The sequence below is a fragment of the Cnephaeus nilssonii genome (genome assembly GCF_951640355.1).
Source record: "Cnephaeus nilssonii genome assembly, chromosome: 10".
NCBI classification, from domain to species: Eukaryota; Metazoa; Chordata; class Mammalia; order Chiroptera; family Vespertilionidae; genus Cnephaeus; species Cnephaeus nilssonii.
In genome coordinates, this window is record NC_137081.1 from 55,845,722 (window position 1) to 55,865,216 (window position 19,495).

The window sequence follows — 19,495 nt, forward strand, 5'->3', positions numbered from 1 at the left end:
ATTCAAACACCAGTAAGCTGCGTTGAAATGGGCCACCCCTCAGCAGGGCTGCAAGCCACCAGCTGCTGGCTGCCTCTGCTTTCTGAGGTGTCGTCAAAGGCACAGAGAGAGGGTGGAGGGTGGAGGCAGGGAAGCCTCGGCCTCCCAGCGGATCCCACTCTGCCTTCTCACTCGTGCCTACAGTAGATTCCCGGGCATTACAGTACAGGATTCAGACTCATTTCCTGGTACTTAACACTACATGCTTTCAAAATCCTAAACACTGTTCAGGGCCGAGAAAAATCAGAGGGAAAGCGGTAACTTCATGCTGCAATAAAACCTACTGCTAATATCTCTACAATTAAACTAATTACACGCTTACTGCACACACACTGCGCCCAACACCTGGGTGAGGAGTACCCTGGCACATGCTACATACAGGAAGGAGGTTTTACTGGGGCGGGGGTGGAGAGGGGGGGGTGGGTGGAGTGGAAGGAGAAGCAGAGGAAGGCTCATCTAAGCTGAGCAAAGAGAAGCATCTGTTGAAACATCAGGGACTAACCTATCAAAGGTAAATGCCATTAAGTCCAGGCCATTATCAGTTCGAGTTTTAAGAAAATTGGCTGGTTAATGATGTTTGTTGGTTTCCTTGAAAACTAAACAGTGTTCTCTGATCCACCTAGGAAGTATTTCAAAAGGAGGGTAAAAAAAGTAGTAAAAAATAATAGCCCCTAATTACCCAACTTCTAAATGATCTAAGAAAGCACCTTAAAGGGTTCTCATTCTGTGTTTTAATAAAGGAGTAAGGTGTCCGTGCCCTACATTTGACGTGATATACAGTAATGACCTGACTGCAGGATTGCAAACCAATTCCACGCCAACAAATCGTTTACAAAGACAATCTCTGTGTAGTGAAACCATCTCCAAACGTAGCCAACCTGTTTTTATAACCCTTGACATAAAAATTTTACTGTGCTAGATGGTTAATGGTGAACAGACCACCACAGTGCTTTGCAACAGGCCCGATGACAAGAACAGCTGGCAACCTGAGGCATCTGTTTCCATACCCGTGCTCCCAGGGGGCGGGGGGGGGGGGGGGCGGGAACCGGGTGCCTTGAGGTCAGCATCCCCCTTCCTCCACCCACCGGTCCTTAATCTGCATACATCACATTCAATCACTGGATGTTTCCTAGCAAATGGAATTTATGTTTATATGGATCTTACATGCAAATACTTCCTCAGGATTGCAGTATAGGGTCCCTCATGTATTATTGTCACCCTTCAAACACTGAGTGTTGCCTACTCCCTGTTGTAGCCGCGTGCCTTCTAATCACTAAACAAACAGTTTACTGCATGTAGTACAGACCACCTGAATCTTCTGCTCTTTTCAACAATACCTGAGAGATCCTGCCATTCCCTCTTCACTGAGGCTCAGCTTTAGGGTCAGGAGGGTGGGCAATGAAAAATCTACCAGATGCCCAGCTTGTCAACACATACGATGCTGGAAGGCACTTGCCTATTTCCTTTACAAAACATGCTTTCAGTTTATAAAATGTACAATGCAGAGCAAACGAGCAAACCCATTAGGCCAGGCAGTCACTGCTCAAAGCCAGAGTGCAAAACCCTCCCAGTTCCACAGGAGGTCTTGCTCAAGTGCATACGTAGAGGCTAATGAATGAACACAGCAGCAACCAGACAGCCCTGCTCCGTAATCACTGCCGACGCCTGGAAAAGCTCAGCTCACACCCACTGTCACTTCACAGGGCGGGAGAGCCCATAAAAGAACATCAAGCAGGCACCTCACCCCAAACGGGGGGCTTTTAACACTGTCGACTTAATTTATTAATGTTTCTCTTTATTTCAAAATAGCTCCATGAAACTGAATACAAGTTTGCTATGTTGTTGAAGTCAATAAAACCATCAAGTTCTGGGATAACACAAATGAAGCATTTACTGTAACTAGGTAAATCCGGTCTAAAATGCCGGGGGGACAACATGTTACACCGTAGGTAGCGGGATGGTGGTGGGAGGACATGAAAGCTTTTGGAAGAACCATCACTCAAATACGCATAAACCCTCCCGTACCACTCTCTGGCAGACACGCCAAGCCTCTCTCCTGGAATAAGGCCACTTTATGTCCTTTGAAAGCGAATTAGAGTTGTGTCTCGGAACTTTTCCATTAGGGCAATTTATTTATCAAGCTGTTTCAGAGTTTCGTTGTTAAAAAAAACCCCACACACACAACAAAGCACCCAACAACAACCAGAGTGACCTGCCACATCCTGAAGGAGCAGTAAAAATCACAGGAAAAGCCTTTGATGTAGGAAGGGAGGACCTGGGTCCACACATTAGCAGAGGAGAAATTTTAAGCATTGTGTTGGTAACAAAGAATGACTGAAACTAGTTCCTCTTCTAAGTTCAACCCAAGGGCACCGAGTTTAGAAACTCAGGACATGAAAGCAGGCATGTCAGCTCAGACGCAGAGTTCCTCTCTCCACCCCAACCCCCAACCTTCTCTCCTCGCTTGCAACCACCCACTGGCCAGTCGTGCAGCAAGTCACCACTTGTGTATGTCTTCTTAGCTCCGGCTGCCCCAGGGTGCCTGCTTTCATTTCCTCGACCGAGAGCCCTCACTTCCGCTGCTCATGTTTTAAGCTGTGAGATCCCTTACATCAGAATTACACAGAAACTGACCCACCCATCTGTATGATGGGCCTCAATGGTAGAGGCTAAGTTTGAAAGTTGGATTAGAAATTCTTTGTGCTGAGATTAACAAACTCACTCTGAAGTATGATTCCTGTTTACCAAGATGTAATACAAAGTCATGAATTTACTCAGGCTTCAAATAACAAAAACAAGGACAGAATTTTTGGTACTTTATGGCTCTTTGAGAGGGAAGAGAGTCTAAATATAGGGCGTCCCCCCAAAAATGTATACACACACACACTTTGGATAATTATAAAGGCAGTGTTTATTAAAAACACATCTCCTTTTCAAAATTGAGCTATCAGCTGTTAAAGTGGGTATACTTTTTGGGGGACTTCCAGACCAGTAGGATCCCTTAAAGACCATCCGGTGGAGCCTGATCATGTTTCCGCAGGGGTACACTGGAGGTCTAGAAAAGGTTAGGTGCCTGACCCCGGATCACAAAGCCGGCTGGTGTCTGCATTAGATTCCCAAGGGAAGAGAGCGAACACGGGCACCTCAGGCCCAGCAAGATAACCCTCCTAAGGAGAAGCGTGGCCTTACCTGCAACTGAGTTGGGCCGTGGCATTATTAGCGAGCTGGAGCTCTGAGAGTAAGGGACTGGACCATCTCCTCCGGGGGCTTCAGCTGTGGGCAGCACGCTCTCTGCTGACCCAGCGGGCTCCTCTTCCGCCACTGGGGAACAATTATCTGCCCTCCGATCATGAAGCACTCCCTTCTGCACCCCTAACCTTAGGCTTCCGTCCTTATTCCATTCCAAACTGGAGCCACTCCGGTCATCATTTTCGGATGAACTTGTAATTGTGGCTGAAATGAGAGACCAAAAGACTTTGAAGGCCGCCAGGCATCACTGGGGCTGTTGAGAATTCACACACACACACACACACACACACACACACACACAGCCCTCCCCACCATCAAGGGAACGTTTTCCGGTCCACACAGATTTTTATCAAAGTCTGCTTCATACAATGTATTTTGGTAAATTAGAAGAATGTTGCTTAATAGGGGATATAAACTGCTAAATTATTCTACAGGGGAGGAAAAAGAATGCTGATAAGAAGATAATAAAAAAGCTGTCTAAACATATCGGGAGTTAATGGTATATCTGTGTGATTTGGAGATGATGTTGCCTCTCTTTTTTTAACACAGATGAATTGCTCACAAAAGAACTTATATCTCATTAAATTCCTCTGACCCTTTAAATAATTTTTCCAAATTAACATCTGTGTACAGGGGGCGAGGGGAGCGGGGGGACAGGGCAGCACCATGGTTCATGCAGAAAAGATGCAGGAGAAAAAGCTATAAAAACAAAAATGCAGTGATAGAGTCAAGCAGAGAATTTGGTCGTTAGCATTAAGCTTTGTAACATCTGTTCAGGACCATCCCAAGAGGCTGACTGGACTTTATTCCTTGAGTGGCGTAGACTGGAAAGCCGCTATGTAAACAACGCAAGAAAAACACAAGTGTGGGAAGGATCACATGATTGCAGAATTAAAATTTAACCTCTAAGGAAGAAAATCGGCACAAAGAAGGTCTAGGCAGAAGAGGAAAATGATGAATACAGCAATATAGGGCAGGGCAAAAGTAGGTTGACAGTTATGAGCATGTGAAACAGTTTATTCTTGTATTTTTTATTAAGCATTGTGTTCTTTTCCATACGAACAACTGTAAACCTACTTTTGCCCCACCGGTACGCACCCTCTGTCGCTTCTATAAATAGCCACTTCCAATTTCAAGGCCCTGAGCCATATGTGATGTTCACCAAGGACACTGGCTTGTGTCCTTGAGAACAAGGGCCGTGTCTTCTGACCCCTCTGTGTCCCTGTTTGGATCCACTTAAATGGGAGTGCGTGGGGTCAGAGTGCATTCAGAACCCAGCGCCTGGTTTAAGCTGTTTCATCCACATACCAGGAGGACACACACTCTTATCAGCAGGCTGGTGAATTAGCTCCACAGAGCCTGCTATCTGGGGTCAAAGGTCCGAAGGGGTTTTGCTTATTTTTACAATGCTCCTTAAGGCTAAGAAGACAAAACAACTTCCTCGCTGTGACTGCAGGGCATTCTGCCCCAATCCTAAAACTGACTTGCTCCTGCTGCTCCAGTCAGGACTTACCATTCCCGTCTTGTCTTTCTATTTAAAAATCCCCTCTGCACTCTGAAGCCTTGTTAACAAGTATCTACCACTAGGATCTCTTTTCTGAACAGCACCACGCCTGGCACATGCTAAGTGCTCAATAAAGGTTTGCTAATTCAATGGGTGAGCAAATGAACACACTTCTATTCCAGCTGTGGTCAGAGACACCGCCTGTCACCTCACTGCTATTGGTTCGGGATTGTTGGTATTCTGTCTCCAACTAAAGTGTAAATTTACTTGTGACAGGCCCGGCATACCTTTTGGGTGTCTGTTATTATTCCCAAGTATTCTATCCGGAGTATTAATACTCATCTCCTATCTGTTTGGAATCCATCACACCCTTCGTTGTGTGGTCCATTAAAAAAAAAGCCCTCCCGTTCATAGGAGCGTAAATATAGCAAGTATGACTTTCTATCCTAAAAAATGCTACTGCCGGTGGTAATAGCAGCAACTAGCATTTACTGAAGGGTACTGTATGTCATGGACTCTGCTAAGCGCTTCACAGGAATACACTAATTTATTAATGGGATGATTGCTCACTACTTATGGTAATTAATTACTCATTGCAACCCTGTTAATAAGTTGTGCATGTGTTACAAACCTTCATTTATAATGCCAGTATTTAGGACTCAGATGCCTTTTCCACAGATAGGCTATAATTAATTAGGTCCCCAGGCCGTGCCAATATCTAAGTTACAGGCTGGGGTGGGGGTGATTTATTCGGTTTTAGAGTTGTCTGTTTTATTTTGGAGTCCATATCCTTAAGGTGAAAAATAAAGTCAAAGTGATGTGTTCCCCCTAAGTATCATGCACTTCAGAGTCAAACCCCCAAGGATCTGAGTCCTCACCCAGACCTCGAGCCCTGGGAACACCGACAAGGGACTTCCCTACTTCCTGTGGCAAGTGACAGCCCCAGAAGCAGGGCCAGCCTGGCAGGGCTCCCGGACCGAAGGAACGGGCTGAAGGCCCAGTTCTCACCAGACAGCCACAGCGCCCAGGCCTGACGCCTGGCAGTGTCCAGGTCCCGGCGGAGAGCAGGAGAGTGGGTGGGGAGGAAGGCCCAGCTGCAGAAACAGTGGTTGAGATGAGAAGGCCCAGACAGGGGCGCCACTTCAAAAGCACGGTGTTACAAGCTATGATATGTCTGTAAGTAGGAGCCTCTCCACTGCCCTCATGAAGTTCACTGTTGCTCACATTATCCACTTTAATGACATGAATTCCCATTCATCAGCAATAATTAATTGCCATTAATGAGCAATAATCTCATTAGTAAAGTAGTGTATTCCTGTGAAGCACTTAGCATTCCGACATCCACACTCCCCGGGGCCCTGAAGCCAGAAGCTCTGAGGCCACGGCCCTCCAACAAAGACACTCCACTAAGATTGCCCCACTTCGCAAGATTCCTCCTCCCTGGGATCCGATACCGGGCCCACCTACATGGCTCGAAGCCCAGGCAGTGTACTTGCATCACGGCTCAGGCACCATCAAGTCCTAAAGCAGATCCAATGGGGCAGATCAAGGCCCACCTCTCCAGTTTCCCTGCGTGACCTCGGGAGCACACCAGGGAGGGCAGCCCCAGTCTCCAGCAAAGGAAAGCTGGTTCTGACAACAGATGACAGGCTACGCAAAATTCCTGTGTTTCTTTCCGGCTAACAAAATCCAAACTCCTACTTAAATTAACCTAGTTGCCTTCAAGTTCACACACACACACACACACACACACACACACACACACACACACACACACTTTAACTATGATGACTTTATTTTAAAAAGCTCTAAAAAATAAGTGCCATTTGACATTTTTTGGAGACTGGATAATCTTTAAAGTTCCCTAACAACTCGAAAATTTTAACATCTTATTCCTTCAGCCAGTATAGATGCCAGCTTTTGCCAATTAAGACTTGGTATGAAGAGAATAACCAAAGAACTTATATGCATATGCAGGGTGTCCCAAAAGCATGTGTACACACTTTAATAACTGATAGCTCAATTGGTGTTTCTTTCTTTTCAGACAGACTAAGCTTTGAACAAAGGAAATTCTTCCTAAAATGCTACTGGACATTTGAAAACACAGTTGAAATACAACCACTGCCTTTATAATTATTCAAAGTGTGTACACATTTTGGGGGCACACTGGGTAGCTCCCAAAATGTAAACACACTTTTGACAGCTAATAACTCATTTAATTGTCACTCCTTTTCAGGTTTAACTGATTTGAAATAAGGGGTGAAGTCAGACTAAGCTTTGAACACAGAAAATTTATCCACTAGAATTTCTTATGGGGATACATAAAAGATAAAGTTTATGGTACAAAATCGGCAACAGTTGACGAACTGAGAGAGCACAAATACCGAATGAAATGATTCTTGATGTTTGTGATGCCATTGCTTTGTGTTATCAGCAGTGCCTGGACCAGAACAGTCTCATCAGTTTGAAAGCAGGCCGTTGACAGAACAAATTATTCATTTCTGTAGATTCTTTTAAATTTGGAAAATGAATTATATGTTAATAAACACTGACTGTATAATCATTCAAAGTGGGCATACATTTTTGGGGGACATCCTATCTGTATAGCCCATGGACACAGACAACGTGTGGTGGAGGCCTGGGGTGGGGCTGGGTGGAGGGGGTAAAAGTGGGGGAAATGGGGACATCTGTAATCCTCTCAGCAACAAAAGACTTGCTATCATCACTCAGACTGCGTCTCAAACACGTTTCCAACAGGCAAGATTCTGTAAATTAGTGACTTATCAGGCCTCGTGTTAGCAAGCTGTGAGGTTACATGGTGTTCCCAATGTAGCAGTAGCTCAGGTTGGGTACTGCTCACTGATTTACATGTGTTACTTCTGACTCTGTGTGTAGTTTGAAAATTATTTTTAGCCACAAACAACGTGTTATCTTCCTCTGTAGTAACAGCACATTTAACTAGACCTACTATACTAGTGCACAGGGTTATACTATTTCCAAAATAAAAAAAAAGTTCAAAATATATTAGGACATACACATGACCACAACCTTGAAAAGAAGTGGAGGGGCTGAGAACCATCAAACCCACCCTTATAGACACTTCCTTGGGAGAAAATGATCACACACACACACACACACACACACACACACACACACACACACAGTTAATGTCTGATACCAGTTCTTTGACTGCACACTCCTTTTACCACGCACAGTGCTCACCATGTACAAGTTGCTCTGAACTATCCGTGGCTAAGGAGTATTTTGCAGTTCATGAAGTTTGCCTTGTTAAAAACAGTAGCCCCTGGGCAGGGGGCTTTGGACAGGAGCCAGCCATGAGCTCCCAGCAGCCAGGAGGGAGCCACCGGTGGGGAGGTGGGGGAAGCAGAGAGGGAGATCCACTCAGTCATCAAATGTTTTGGTATATAAGCCTCCACTATGAAGCTATATGCCTTCTCCTTCTCATCTTCCTTCGCCCCCTCTTTGCTTTTTGAAGGTCCTTTCTATGTTGAATGTACACTTAAAATAGAACCAGGGAAAATAATCAGTTTCAGTCCAGGGCCCAACAAGTACTTCGATGAGATATAAATCAGGTTATAGGTTCAAAAGAACATCAAGAAGAAAATTAAACTGACTACACCATTAGCCCACAACTGTTTAGAAACTAAGGTTCACTGATATCCAATATATACACATAGGTAGAGCTGAATTCTTTGAGTTGCAGAAAAGAGGTAAAAAAAAAAATGCAAGGGGCTTGGGTTCAAACCTTGGCTTCTCTCCTGAGGACCCAGGGTGTGGGTAGGATCTCAGGGTACGTATCTCTGGGCCCAATGCTAAGAACTGGTATACTTCTTATCTTTATCTTACAAACACCATCATATGTATTTGGTTCTATTTCTCTCTGTATATTGGCTATGTGGAAACTTAAGAGTAAGACATTCTTCCCACGCATAAATACAATAAATAAAATCATATGAGCCCGACTCCTGACTTCATCTTTTCTCCTGCTCTCCTTATTTCCTTTCCCCAACGCAGACCTTCACTGAGAGAGAAAAACCTTGTTTTACTAAATGTCTATGTGCGAGCATTTCACATGCACTGGGGGGAGAAGTGTAAATAAATGAGTACCCTTAGGAAATAGCAACAAGAGGCTAAATGAATGTTGTAATGGCGTCTACCATGTCTGGGCTCTGCCCTAAACCCTTGTCATATCTCAGCTCACTGAGTACTCACAGGAGCCCTATGGGCAGGACAGCCCCACCAGGCCCCCGGCCTCGCTGCGCCCCAGAATGGGGCTCTACACTGTTCTGACCATGCCACCCGTTAGTATAACTATTGGAGACTGCACCCCAAATACATGTACTTATAAATTATGTGCATGCACCATTCTAATTGGTTAGTGTACACCACACACACAGATATACATTTTGAAAAGATGAAAATAATATGAAGTTGGCATTTTCTCCGAGCACGCCATGACCGTCTCGCATTCTCCCTTTTCACAGGCTCGATGAAGAGAACCCTCTGTCCTTCCCGGGACTGTGGAGAAAGCTCAGATACAAGGGCCCATGCAAAGGGCCTCCTCTATCATCGGTACCCAGGAACGTTCTCCTCCCCGTACAACTGAGGAAAAATAGAGTAGCACTAAAGAACACAGACATTTTTAAAACTTCTGTATTCAACTTAATGGTTGACAGGAAGAGTTTAAGAGCGAAACCACTGGGCCAGTGAACTAAAGCTCCAACAAGAACCTAACATAATGGCTGCTTAGGAAAGTGAGAGCAGGGGAGACATGAATAAAAAGGGAAAACACAGCTACTGCAGACACCACCTCCTCTCACATGACCGAATAAAGTTCATGAATAACTTTCGAAAGGTCAAGCAAAGAAAGAATAGCGGACGGGAAAAGATCAGAGAGACAAGTCCAGGAAGCGGCATCTGAACACCCTGGCCTCCTGAGTCCTCTCCTTGGCACTCACACTGCATAGGGTTCCAGCTGCCACCCATACTTTGGATTTCCCGGAGTGACAGAGGGGAAGGTGGCATGGATGAAATCAGCGCGCATGAGGCCTTCTGACCACAAGTGCCAGCCTGTGCTTCTCCCTCTGCCCCACCCACAAGCTGACAGCCACACAGGAACCTCTGAGGCTCACCTTCCCTTCAGTGGCTGCCTTTGATCTCCCCCAGCGCAGCGAGGAAAGGGCTCCGGTGAAGGCAGCAGGCTAACTCGCCCTTCCCTGGAATGCCACAGGGAGGGTGGCAGCCTGAGTTACCTTTGGCTCCGGGGAACTTTCTGGCTTCTCCTTCTGCAACTCTGTATGCACAACCGCTCGGCCCTCCTGGCCAGCCCCGTGTAACATGCAGCTGAGCCCTCCTCCCCTTCTGGCCTTGCAGATGCCCTGGGCTTTGGCTTGTGACACACAGATCTCTGTACCAAATCTCCAGCTCAGTGCTCCCCGCATTGCGCAAGGCGTGCTCTGCTATGACATGCAGCAAGGCCGGGGACCTGAGCCATGCATTCACAGGCGCATTCTTCAGGCTTTTGATTGTGGAAACACCTCAAGGATCAGCTGGAACAGGGCGGTCGGGAGGGTAGGGCAGGGGAAGGGAGGAGGGCAGGCCTGCCTCACTCAGCCACACGGCCCTCATTCAGCCGGACACGGCAGGAGCAGTCTCCCGAGAAAAGCCTCTGGATTGAAACGTGACGTTTGCTAACGACAGCACGCAGCACAGTGCTTAAAGTGTCACAGAACCTGTACACCGAAGGCACAGACGGGAGTTCCTTACACAGTCCAAAGACTCCCCAAAATTCTTGAATCTTCCAGAAAAGAGCACGAGGCACTATTAGTGGGTGGAATTATTATGCACCTTCCATCACAGGTGTCAATCTCTGCCACGTTTTAAACGCTTTCGGCACTGACAACTTGCCCAGACCCTCCACAGGACAACAGACCATTTTCTGCTCCCACAGGTGGACATGTTTTGACCTAGATACTCTGCCTTATCTGTATTGTCCCTTGTTCCAGTACTGGACAAACTTGCTCTTGGTACACAGTAGGTGCCAAAAAATACTTGCTCCATTGACAGAACAACCAGTCTAAATAAAAGCATGGCAGGCACTCTGCTGACTCGAATCATCACCAAGGATTTCTTTCCCACATTAAATATATTGCAGAATTACATTTGTAAAGGCAAATTTTCCTCCTTCACCTAGGAAATTAAAAGGAAGTGTCTATAATTAAGGATGATTTTTTAAATTGCAGGCAATGTAGTAAAATGAATATTGTCACAGATTTGAAACAACAGTTATTACCAAATCAGTTCCGAAGCATTTCAATTTAGTGGCAAACAGGGCAATACAGGTGGCAACGAAAGCTCATTAGCATGAAATCCAAAGGGCAGGATTTACAAGTTAAAAATGAAAATACAGTACAATTCATTCCTCTTTGTATGCCTCTCTCTGCATCTGATCATCTCTCTTGGACACAAAGTCCAGGAGATGAAAGGTCTAAAGCTACCTCTGGATTCACTTTCATTTTACAAGCTTTGGAGGGCACAGAAGAGAGACAAGGGAGATAAAAGTCAGCCCACCATAACTTTTCTTAAAATAGCCTAAGTGACTGAGCAGAAAGACAAGTATTACCAAAAGCTAGTAGTAAGCACCAGCAGGATACTAATCCAAGTGTCATTATTTCGCTGGAAATCACTCCTGCAGGAAAAACGTTTCTGTGAAGGTCTTGCCCTGCCTAAATGCATACCTGCCTCCCAGCTGTACCGTGAGAAGGACAAAAGCAAATGCCAGGGGGAAAGGCAGCAGGAAGAACCCAGGTTCTTGCTTTCCCCTTTTCAAATTCTGGGCACTTACTCATCCTGGCCTGGTGGAGTGCGGTGGCTCAGATGTCGGGGAGCCCGGCAGGTGAACACACCTGCTCTGTGCAGGAGACACGCCCAGTGGGGAGACAGGGCCACTGTCCCTGGGAACCCCCCTCCCCGGAGCTGTCCTAACACACACCAGCTCTCAAAAGGAAACACATCCACAAAAGCCATCTGCAGATTATACATGTCAGCAGGGACCTGCAGGCAGTGGAAGGAGGAAATAGAGGAGGTGACTGACTTTCTACAACCTCTTTTCTCAGCCAGAAGTTGTTCTAATTGCTGGGCCTGTAAGTCCTCGTCCTGGCCACATGTATTGATGGATCAGAAAGATTATTTTTAAAAATCTTGATATGAAAAGCTGGGTATTGTTTGTTTTTTCCTCATCTAATATCCAATTTCCTTCTTTCTTAATAGAGAAAAGCCCATTTTCTTAAAATAGATTCACAAACACACTTAAAATGTTGATCATGCTATGGACATAAACAAATACTAAACAATATGTTTATATTAAAAAAATGTTTCAAAAACCCACTATTTGCAGTGATGCTTTAAAAAAATAAATCAGATTGTGCCCTGGCTGGGTAGCGCAGTTGGTTAAAGTATTGTTCCGATACACCAAGGTTTCAGGTTCAGTCCCCGGTCAGGGCACATACAAGAATCAACCAATGAATGCATAAATAAGTGGAACAACAAATCAATGTTTCTGTCTGTCTCTCTCTCTCTCTCATCAATAAATTTAAAAAAAAATCAGATTGGTTTTCACACAGATTCCAAAGAGAATATACTTTTTTCCAATTTCCATTTGTAACAGCTGGAAGCAAGTTACATGAAGGGAATATCACTAAGAAAAAATGTTTTCTCAGGCATGGAGGAAACACCTTTAAAAGCCACTTCTTTATAAAGTTTTTCCCCTTTCAAAGCAAGTAATTGAGAAACCAGTTTACGATGATTGGGTACAGCTGGGTTTCACATTTAGAAGGTTTTCACATGTCCAATTTGAAAAATCAGACACTAACTTCTAGGTCATGCCAATGATTTCAATACGTTTAGAGTAAGGAATTTCACTTAAAAAAAAAGAAAGAAAGAAAGAAGATATTCATAGGGAATTCGGTTAATCCCGTTCAGCTTAGACAGTATTTCTACATGACAGAATTATTATACTTCTAAAGGCATTTATGTTGGCAGAACCTGGGCCTTCTGAAATAGGATAAAGTGGGACTCCCCTCTGTATAACACAATAAAGCGGGAACAGAGGCTGGAGGGAGGGGGGGGGGCGCTCTGCTAAGCTCTGGCCTCCACAGAGAAAGACTGGAAGGGGTCCAATAAATTCTTCTAATGGCTATTAGCCCGCCTTTTCTCCTACTAAGCAGTTCCTAAAAGGAAAACTCTCTTCCCCTGCAATATGTCAAAGCCAGTGGAAACAGACCCAGGCCGAGCACCCCGTGGCTGCCCGAGGAGGCTGTCTGGGCGTGTGGGAACAAGCTCCCCTCTGGCATTGCTGGGCAAAAAGTTTAGATCAAATATAATCAGCCTGATGGAAATCAGCTTAAATGGAAGGGGAGGCCCAGGAATGTTGAAGGATGGGTTGAAATTTCCCTGAAAGTCCCAAATAACTTGTGTTCATGCCGTGCCATGGAAGTCTGATCGGAGCCCGATACTCCGGGAGCCTCTAGCTCCCCAAAGCGCGTAGTGCCATAAGCTGTGTGGGCTTTACACCGGCCGTCCCCAGTGCCTCTGCCGCTTGGACCTGAGCTCTACGGACTGACAAATCTTAAACAACTTCAGGTGGAAAATCAAGCGGAAAGCCTCCTCCTCTCATCTGCAGGCTTTCAGTTGGAACATGGATCCGAATCGGCCTATTTTAGCAGCAGCTGCCAGGCCTTTTGAAACAGAAAGCCAAGCTATCTCCCTTTCATCTCTGCCCACTAGGATCCCTGTGTTCCTGAGTATTTCATTCCGTGAAACACCGAAGAGGCCCCAAGGTTGCCATTCCCAGGCTACACCTTATCAAAACAAACACTGTTCTTCAGGGAGAAAAAGCACACCCGCAGCCCCAGCAACCACAGACCCACAGCCGAGTCACGGACGCCCGCTTTCTGAAGGGCAACGGAGCCCGCACACCCTGTCCTGACTCAGGAGGAACCGCCTTCCCCCCTCGGCCCCACCACTCCTGCCCCTTCAAAGAGCTGCGGCTACAGTCCGTCTGGAGAGGAAACCCTTGCTTTTCTTCCTGCTCCCTACCACACCTCAACGTGGCCCTTGGCAGCAGCCTGTCACTCTGCAGGCCAGCGAAGGAGAGGGCACAGAGGAGCGTGTCCACCAGCTCAGTGCTTCCATCCCAGCCACCTACGTCCTTGCTGCCTGCAGACCAGCTAGAGCAACAAGACGCCCGGTCTCCAATCTGGAGTTTTCCGTAAAAGAGGGACCTACCCCTTCGCAATGCCTCCCACTCGTCTGCTGAGTGAAGGGAACACGCTGACTTGAGCCAAAAAGCGAAGGACAGCTTCAATGCCACGAAATGTGTCATTTATAGCTATAAGGACAAGAGAGCTTAAAATACGGATGGCATTAAAAGATGCGACAGTGCCAACTTGGATGGGAATCCTGCATTGCTTCTTTAATTTCTCATTCCCAACACCGAGCCAGGAGCTCAGGAGAGAGCTGGGATACTACAGATGAGACCCCTTTCCATGTGGAGACAGAAGTAAATAATAAAACAAGAAAAAGTCAACTGAAGGAAATACTGAGGTGCTGTGGAGAACATGTAATAAGGGAACTGAGCAGTCTGGGATTGAGCGGACCTGTATTAAATCAAGCACTCACTAAGGGCTTCAATATTCCAGCAGCTCGGTCTTTCATGGACAATACAGAAAACTCAACCAGCAACTTTTCTTTCCTCTCATTAGAACTCTATAAATTGCAGCACTGTTTCTCCATGAGAGGGAGAAAAAGAGCGAGAGAGAAGAATGAATGAATGAATGTCATATTTTTATGACTGAAAAAGTTTCTAACTGTCAAAACAAGAAACTGGCTTGGTTATAGTAAGAGGCATATAATGCCAATGCCAGAACATACAATGGAAAGGAAAAGTTTTTGTCCCCCCAAAAATGGTAGCACGGGCCAACTCCTTGAATGAAAATCAACTGCACGGAAAGGGGATTTCAGAAGAGCTAAGAATGGTGTAAAGGAAGTTACCTGGCTGTCACAGATTAATGCTAGAGATCTAGCAGTGGTGAGCAGCTCAGAGAGAGAGGGAGGACATGAGGGCATGAGAACAGAAGTAACACAGGGAAAAGTTAGCTGAACTAGACCACACAGCAGGTGGGGAAGCAGAGTGAGATGAGAATTTAAATTTGCTACAAAAACCTCCACCCACCATTTATATGAAATGTCCAGAATCAGCTAATCTATACAGATAGAAAGTAGCCTGAGTAGGGCTGGAGGTGAGGGGAAATGAGGGGTGACTTCTAATGGGCATAGGTTTTCTTTCTGGGGTGATGAAATGCTCTGAAATCAGATTGTGGTAATGGTTGTATAACTTTGAATATAATGAAAACCATTCAATGGCTTAAATGGGTGAATACTATAGTACGTGAATTATATCTCAATAAAGCAATTAACGAAACAAAACCCCAGCAAAGAGCGTAATCCATGTAAAAACTGAGGGAAGACGCTGCCTTCCTTATGCTGAGGGGCCCCACACGAAGCCACCGTGAGGGCGACACCAGGCTGCCCCCAAACCGGACCCGGGAATCTCACAGACCATCTGGGGCCACCTCCACAATACAGACTGGGTGAACCTGCAACTTGGATTTTCAAACTGCACTGAAAAAGAGATTGCATGTCACTGAAGGAAACCAGAAACTCACATGCCATTCCGTTTGATTTCATATTAATATGGGAGCAAAAGGGAAGGAGCTGAATTGTTCGGTAGAGCACAGATGTTAAACAGCAGCACGGTCTTAGAGCAGAGGAGGACCTGAACAACCCTCCAGGGGTCCCACACATCTGTTATCTGAAGGGCGCCAAGCTGGAGACCTGAGACACACAGATGCCCGGGCCTGCCTGCAGAAACTTAAGTGCAGTCTGTCTGGGATGAGACGTGAAAACAAGGGCTCTTAAATTCCCTGGATGATGCCACTACGCACCTGGGACCAGAATCTACTAAACTAATCAGAATGCTTCATTTTAGAGAGGAAAGAGATGTGCAAAGAGCTCAATTCAACGTTGCTCAAGTCAGGCAGCTGAGCAGCCTGAGTCAGGACTACAATCCGTGTCTCCTGACCCTCACGTCAGGACAAGCATGCCTACTATGAAAGTGTGGAGGGAATAAACCAGGGGGAGCCACTCTCAGAAAATCCTGGCCTCAAATCCCATTATGAGAAACTAAAGAACAAACGCCTGGAAATACGTAGGGACGTGAGTGACCTTGAGATTGGACTGGGGAGACTTCGAGATATGCCTGGATTTCACTGCCCTGCTGCATCCGGATGGAACCCAACCTCCAACAAATGCAACTCATTGGTGAGGAGGGCAGATTCTTGGAACTCCACCGGCGAGATCCAATCCGGAAAATTTTTTACCCAGATGAGCCCAGCGTGATAAAAGAAACGCCAAGGAATGTAAAAGCCGATGCTTCATTCTGTCGGCTGTGCACAGAGCCAGTGCTGTCTGCAAAGAAGAGGGCGGGCCCTGACAGACCGACCTTCACAGAGCGTGCTAACCCCTCTCAGGAAGAGCCCGGTGCATGAACGCTCCGGCTGACGTGCATTGAGCCATTACATTACCGAGCAGTGTGCTTCTTACCTATAATTCCACTGTCCTTGCTCTCCAGGGTGGAACTAGGGCTGCTAATGGTCTCACAGGGACTTTTGTTGGCTGCCGTCTTGCTGACACAGCTATTCAAGGTTGAGCAGGGGCTATCGGTGCTAGGAGATGCGGTGCTGCTTGTTAGTGTGGAGCAAGGACTGATGCCTTGGCTCAGAGCTGTGCACTGTAAGACGAACGGAAGGAGGTAAGTTAGCAGGGCTCACACAGGACGCTTCGACACATGCTTTTGCTTTTGATGCTAAAACAACCACAAGAAAAACAGGAAAGTGGAAAACAGTTTTTAAAATCTTGGGAGCTTACTAACTATACATAGGTCTCCGAAAGTTTAAGGAAAACATCCTTGTTCTGATTTTTTTTTTTTTTTATGGCAAGGGCACTCTCAGAAATAATTGAGTGGGAACGCACGTTTGGAAAACAGAAATAGCAAACAGGCCGACTTCCTCTCATTTCAAGTCTGCAGAAGACAAATGGGTCCTCTGACCTCTGTACGGAAAATCTGGGAACTCTGTGTTTGTCATGTTTCACGGGCGCCGCAACCCGCTTCAATTCCTGGAGATTTATGGGCTCGGGGGCAGGGGGAGGGAGACTGGTGGCCAGTGCGATCTCATCCGAGGCATGACGCCCATGCAGAGACCCTGGCAGGGGCAGCAGCGCCGGCCCTCATTGCTATTCAGCGGACACATCTCCGCTCAGAAGTGGCAGGCTGCCATGCCCCGGGATGGGGAGTGCTCTCTGGTAGATGAACCACTTGGTTTCATCTCATTTTGTCTCTGCCTCATCTCCTATAAATCTTTTCCTCACCCCGCTGACCCTCCAAAATCTCAAGTGCTAAAAAAAAAAAAAAAAAAAGGCACAGGAAAGCATATACCAAAGCAGCCACATGAGAAGAATGGGGCTATAAAGATAAAAGGAGCGTCATTACTGAGGAATCCTCTCAGCCACTTGGATTCATTTAGCCACTCTTCTCCAGGTGGTGACTGCGGAAGGTTAATGTGGACATTTTCTTAAGTTCTGCACCCTCCTGCATCTCCCCCTCCCCCTCTCCCGCCCGCCCCCTGCAAAAACCCACAAGAAGTTGCAATACATTTCAATACACACAACAGCCCAAACTCATTTGACTAAACAGTGACTTCCGCCCTCCAGGTGGGAGAAGACGGCTGTCCCTTCATTCATCCTCTGGGCAGGTATGGGATGCAGTGGGCTCCTCGGGCATTACCATGGTTTCATTTTTTTCTTCAATGGTTATGTGTGTGGCACTTGGGATCCCTTCTCCCAGTAAAAATCCCAGCCTTGTCAACAGTTCTTGAGCTGCCGGCGAACAGCTCGGTTCATTATCGGCCTTTGCTTCTGGAACAAAGAAAGAAAACAATGAAGATGCCCTCTGGGGAGTTTCACTATCACATCTGGGGAGCTGGCACCACAGCTGCCTGTCTGGTGCTCTTGTGTATTTTTATAAAATGCACGAAGTTTGACACTGTTGCCTGTCCTCAGGCAATGCATGCTCATTAAGAGGCTGTGACACGTTAGGAAAAGAGGAAAAGAGAAACTCCAAGGGCAAAGGGTGAAATACTTGACCTGAATCAGAAGAACCCAGTGTTATTATCTGAAAGCTATTCTTAGTTCCATGTCATGTGAAAAACGGGCACGTCAGACACCAAAAGCAGAAAAAGGCCTTCATCTTCCTCTTTTAAGAGCAGTGTGGCCAATGCCCACAGAAGACTGAAATAAAGTAACACGCAACAGGCATGCTGGCAAGGTGGGGGCAGGACCACTTCGGTGGAAATTTGCTCTGCAGAACCCTAACCGTAACCGTAACCCTAACCCTAACCCTGCAGCAGTGACAGACATCCAGGATTCCAACTCAAGGGCTAATCACCAGAAGTCCAAGTTGAAACCAAGATTTTTAAATCCCAGTGAAATGTGTCCCAAGAGACAGGATCCAATAATACACCTTATGGTCCATCCAAATGTGGAAAAATCGGGCTGTGTTCTCAACATACTCCATATTAAAGCTAGAAGCACCTTTACCTGAATGTTGCAGGGTATGCTCGGAAAACTTTCCTTTCTTATCTGATCTAAGGCTGGTCGTCTTGGTTTTTGCACTTCAGAAATGTTTATCGTTGGGTTTGATGTAAATGCTGAGCTGTAGGTTAAGCTTGTATCCAGAAGCCTAATTACTTAATTATGGTTGACAAAATGATAGTCACATTAATTCTCACACCTCTCTTACATTTTAAAATCAGCATCCATCAGGGAATGAAATAATGTAGAAAGCAAACTGCTTACTGAAGTTAGAGCTTAAGAACAATATGCAACTTGTAACAGTCTCTCATCTTAATGTTTTGTTCATTCTGCTAAATTGTCTAGAGCTGTACATTCATGAACCAATTTTCCCTAGATGTGTAAATCTGCAGATAAGAGATAACAGGTCTTAGAAAAATACAATAAGGGAAGAACAAAATAGCAACGTTACCTTTGAGTTGTAATATCGGCACCAAAGTTCAATGCTGACTGCCTTTTGTTGGGAATCTCGAAAATCATAATAAGCAGAGCTGAGAGCACCACCTGTATTACCCTCACTCACACGAAGGAGAAGCACCCACCCCCTGCGTCCTCTCAAAGGCTTCCAATGCTTGGGGTGGGAAGAAGAACTGTTTACCAACGTGGATGTTTTTTACTAGTAGTTGCTCGAGAAAACTAGGGGTAAAATAACCCAGGCTTCATTGCCTGGGCTAAGAGAGCCCCGGATCATTGGAGTCAAACTCATAACAAGAAGGGGAAGTGGGCCCAAGCCAACAGGGTTAAGGGAGCCACCCGAGGGGCAGTCAGCCACACCCTCAGCCACTCTAGAGAGGCCCCTTCCCATCAGACATCTCAACCACGTTTTGATTCTCAAGGTACACAGGCATCTGGGTGAGGAAGGCAGGAACCAAACCAAATGGGCACAACCCAGGCACACCCAAGGGCTGAACCACTTCAGAACAGGATCAGTCCCAC

General features: G+C 46.1%; 1 protein-coding gene across 4 annotated transcripts in view; it reads right to left on the bottom strand.

Annotated features, from left to right (window-relative positions):
- Positions 1-19,495, bottom strand: part of TANC1 (tetratricopeptide repeat, ankyrin repeat and coiled-coil containing 1) — a 177,315-nt gene that overhangs the window by 55,948 nt on the left and 101,872 nt on the right. For 2 of the 4 annotated variants that reach the window (XM_079782891.1, XM_079782893.1), the window contains exons 5-7: positions 17,715-17,842; positions 16,475-16,661; positions 3,229-3,492 (exon numbers count right to left, since the gene is read on the bottom strand). In XM_079782891.1, the coding sequence (XP_079639017.1) occupies positions 3,229-3,492; positions 16,475-16,661; positions 17,715-17,842 (579 nt within the window). Of the gene's footprint in view, positions 1-3,228; positions 3,493-16,474; positions 16,662-17,714; positions 17,846-19,495 lie in introns of all 4 variants that reach the window. The other 2 variants (XM_079782892.1, XM_079782890.1) reach the window with 1 other exon arrangement.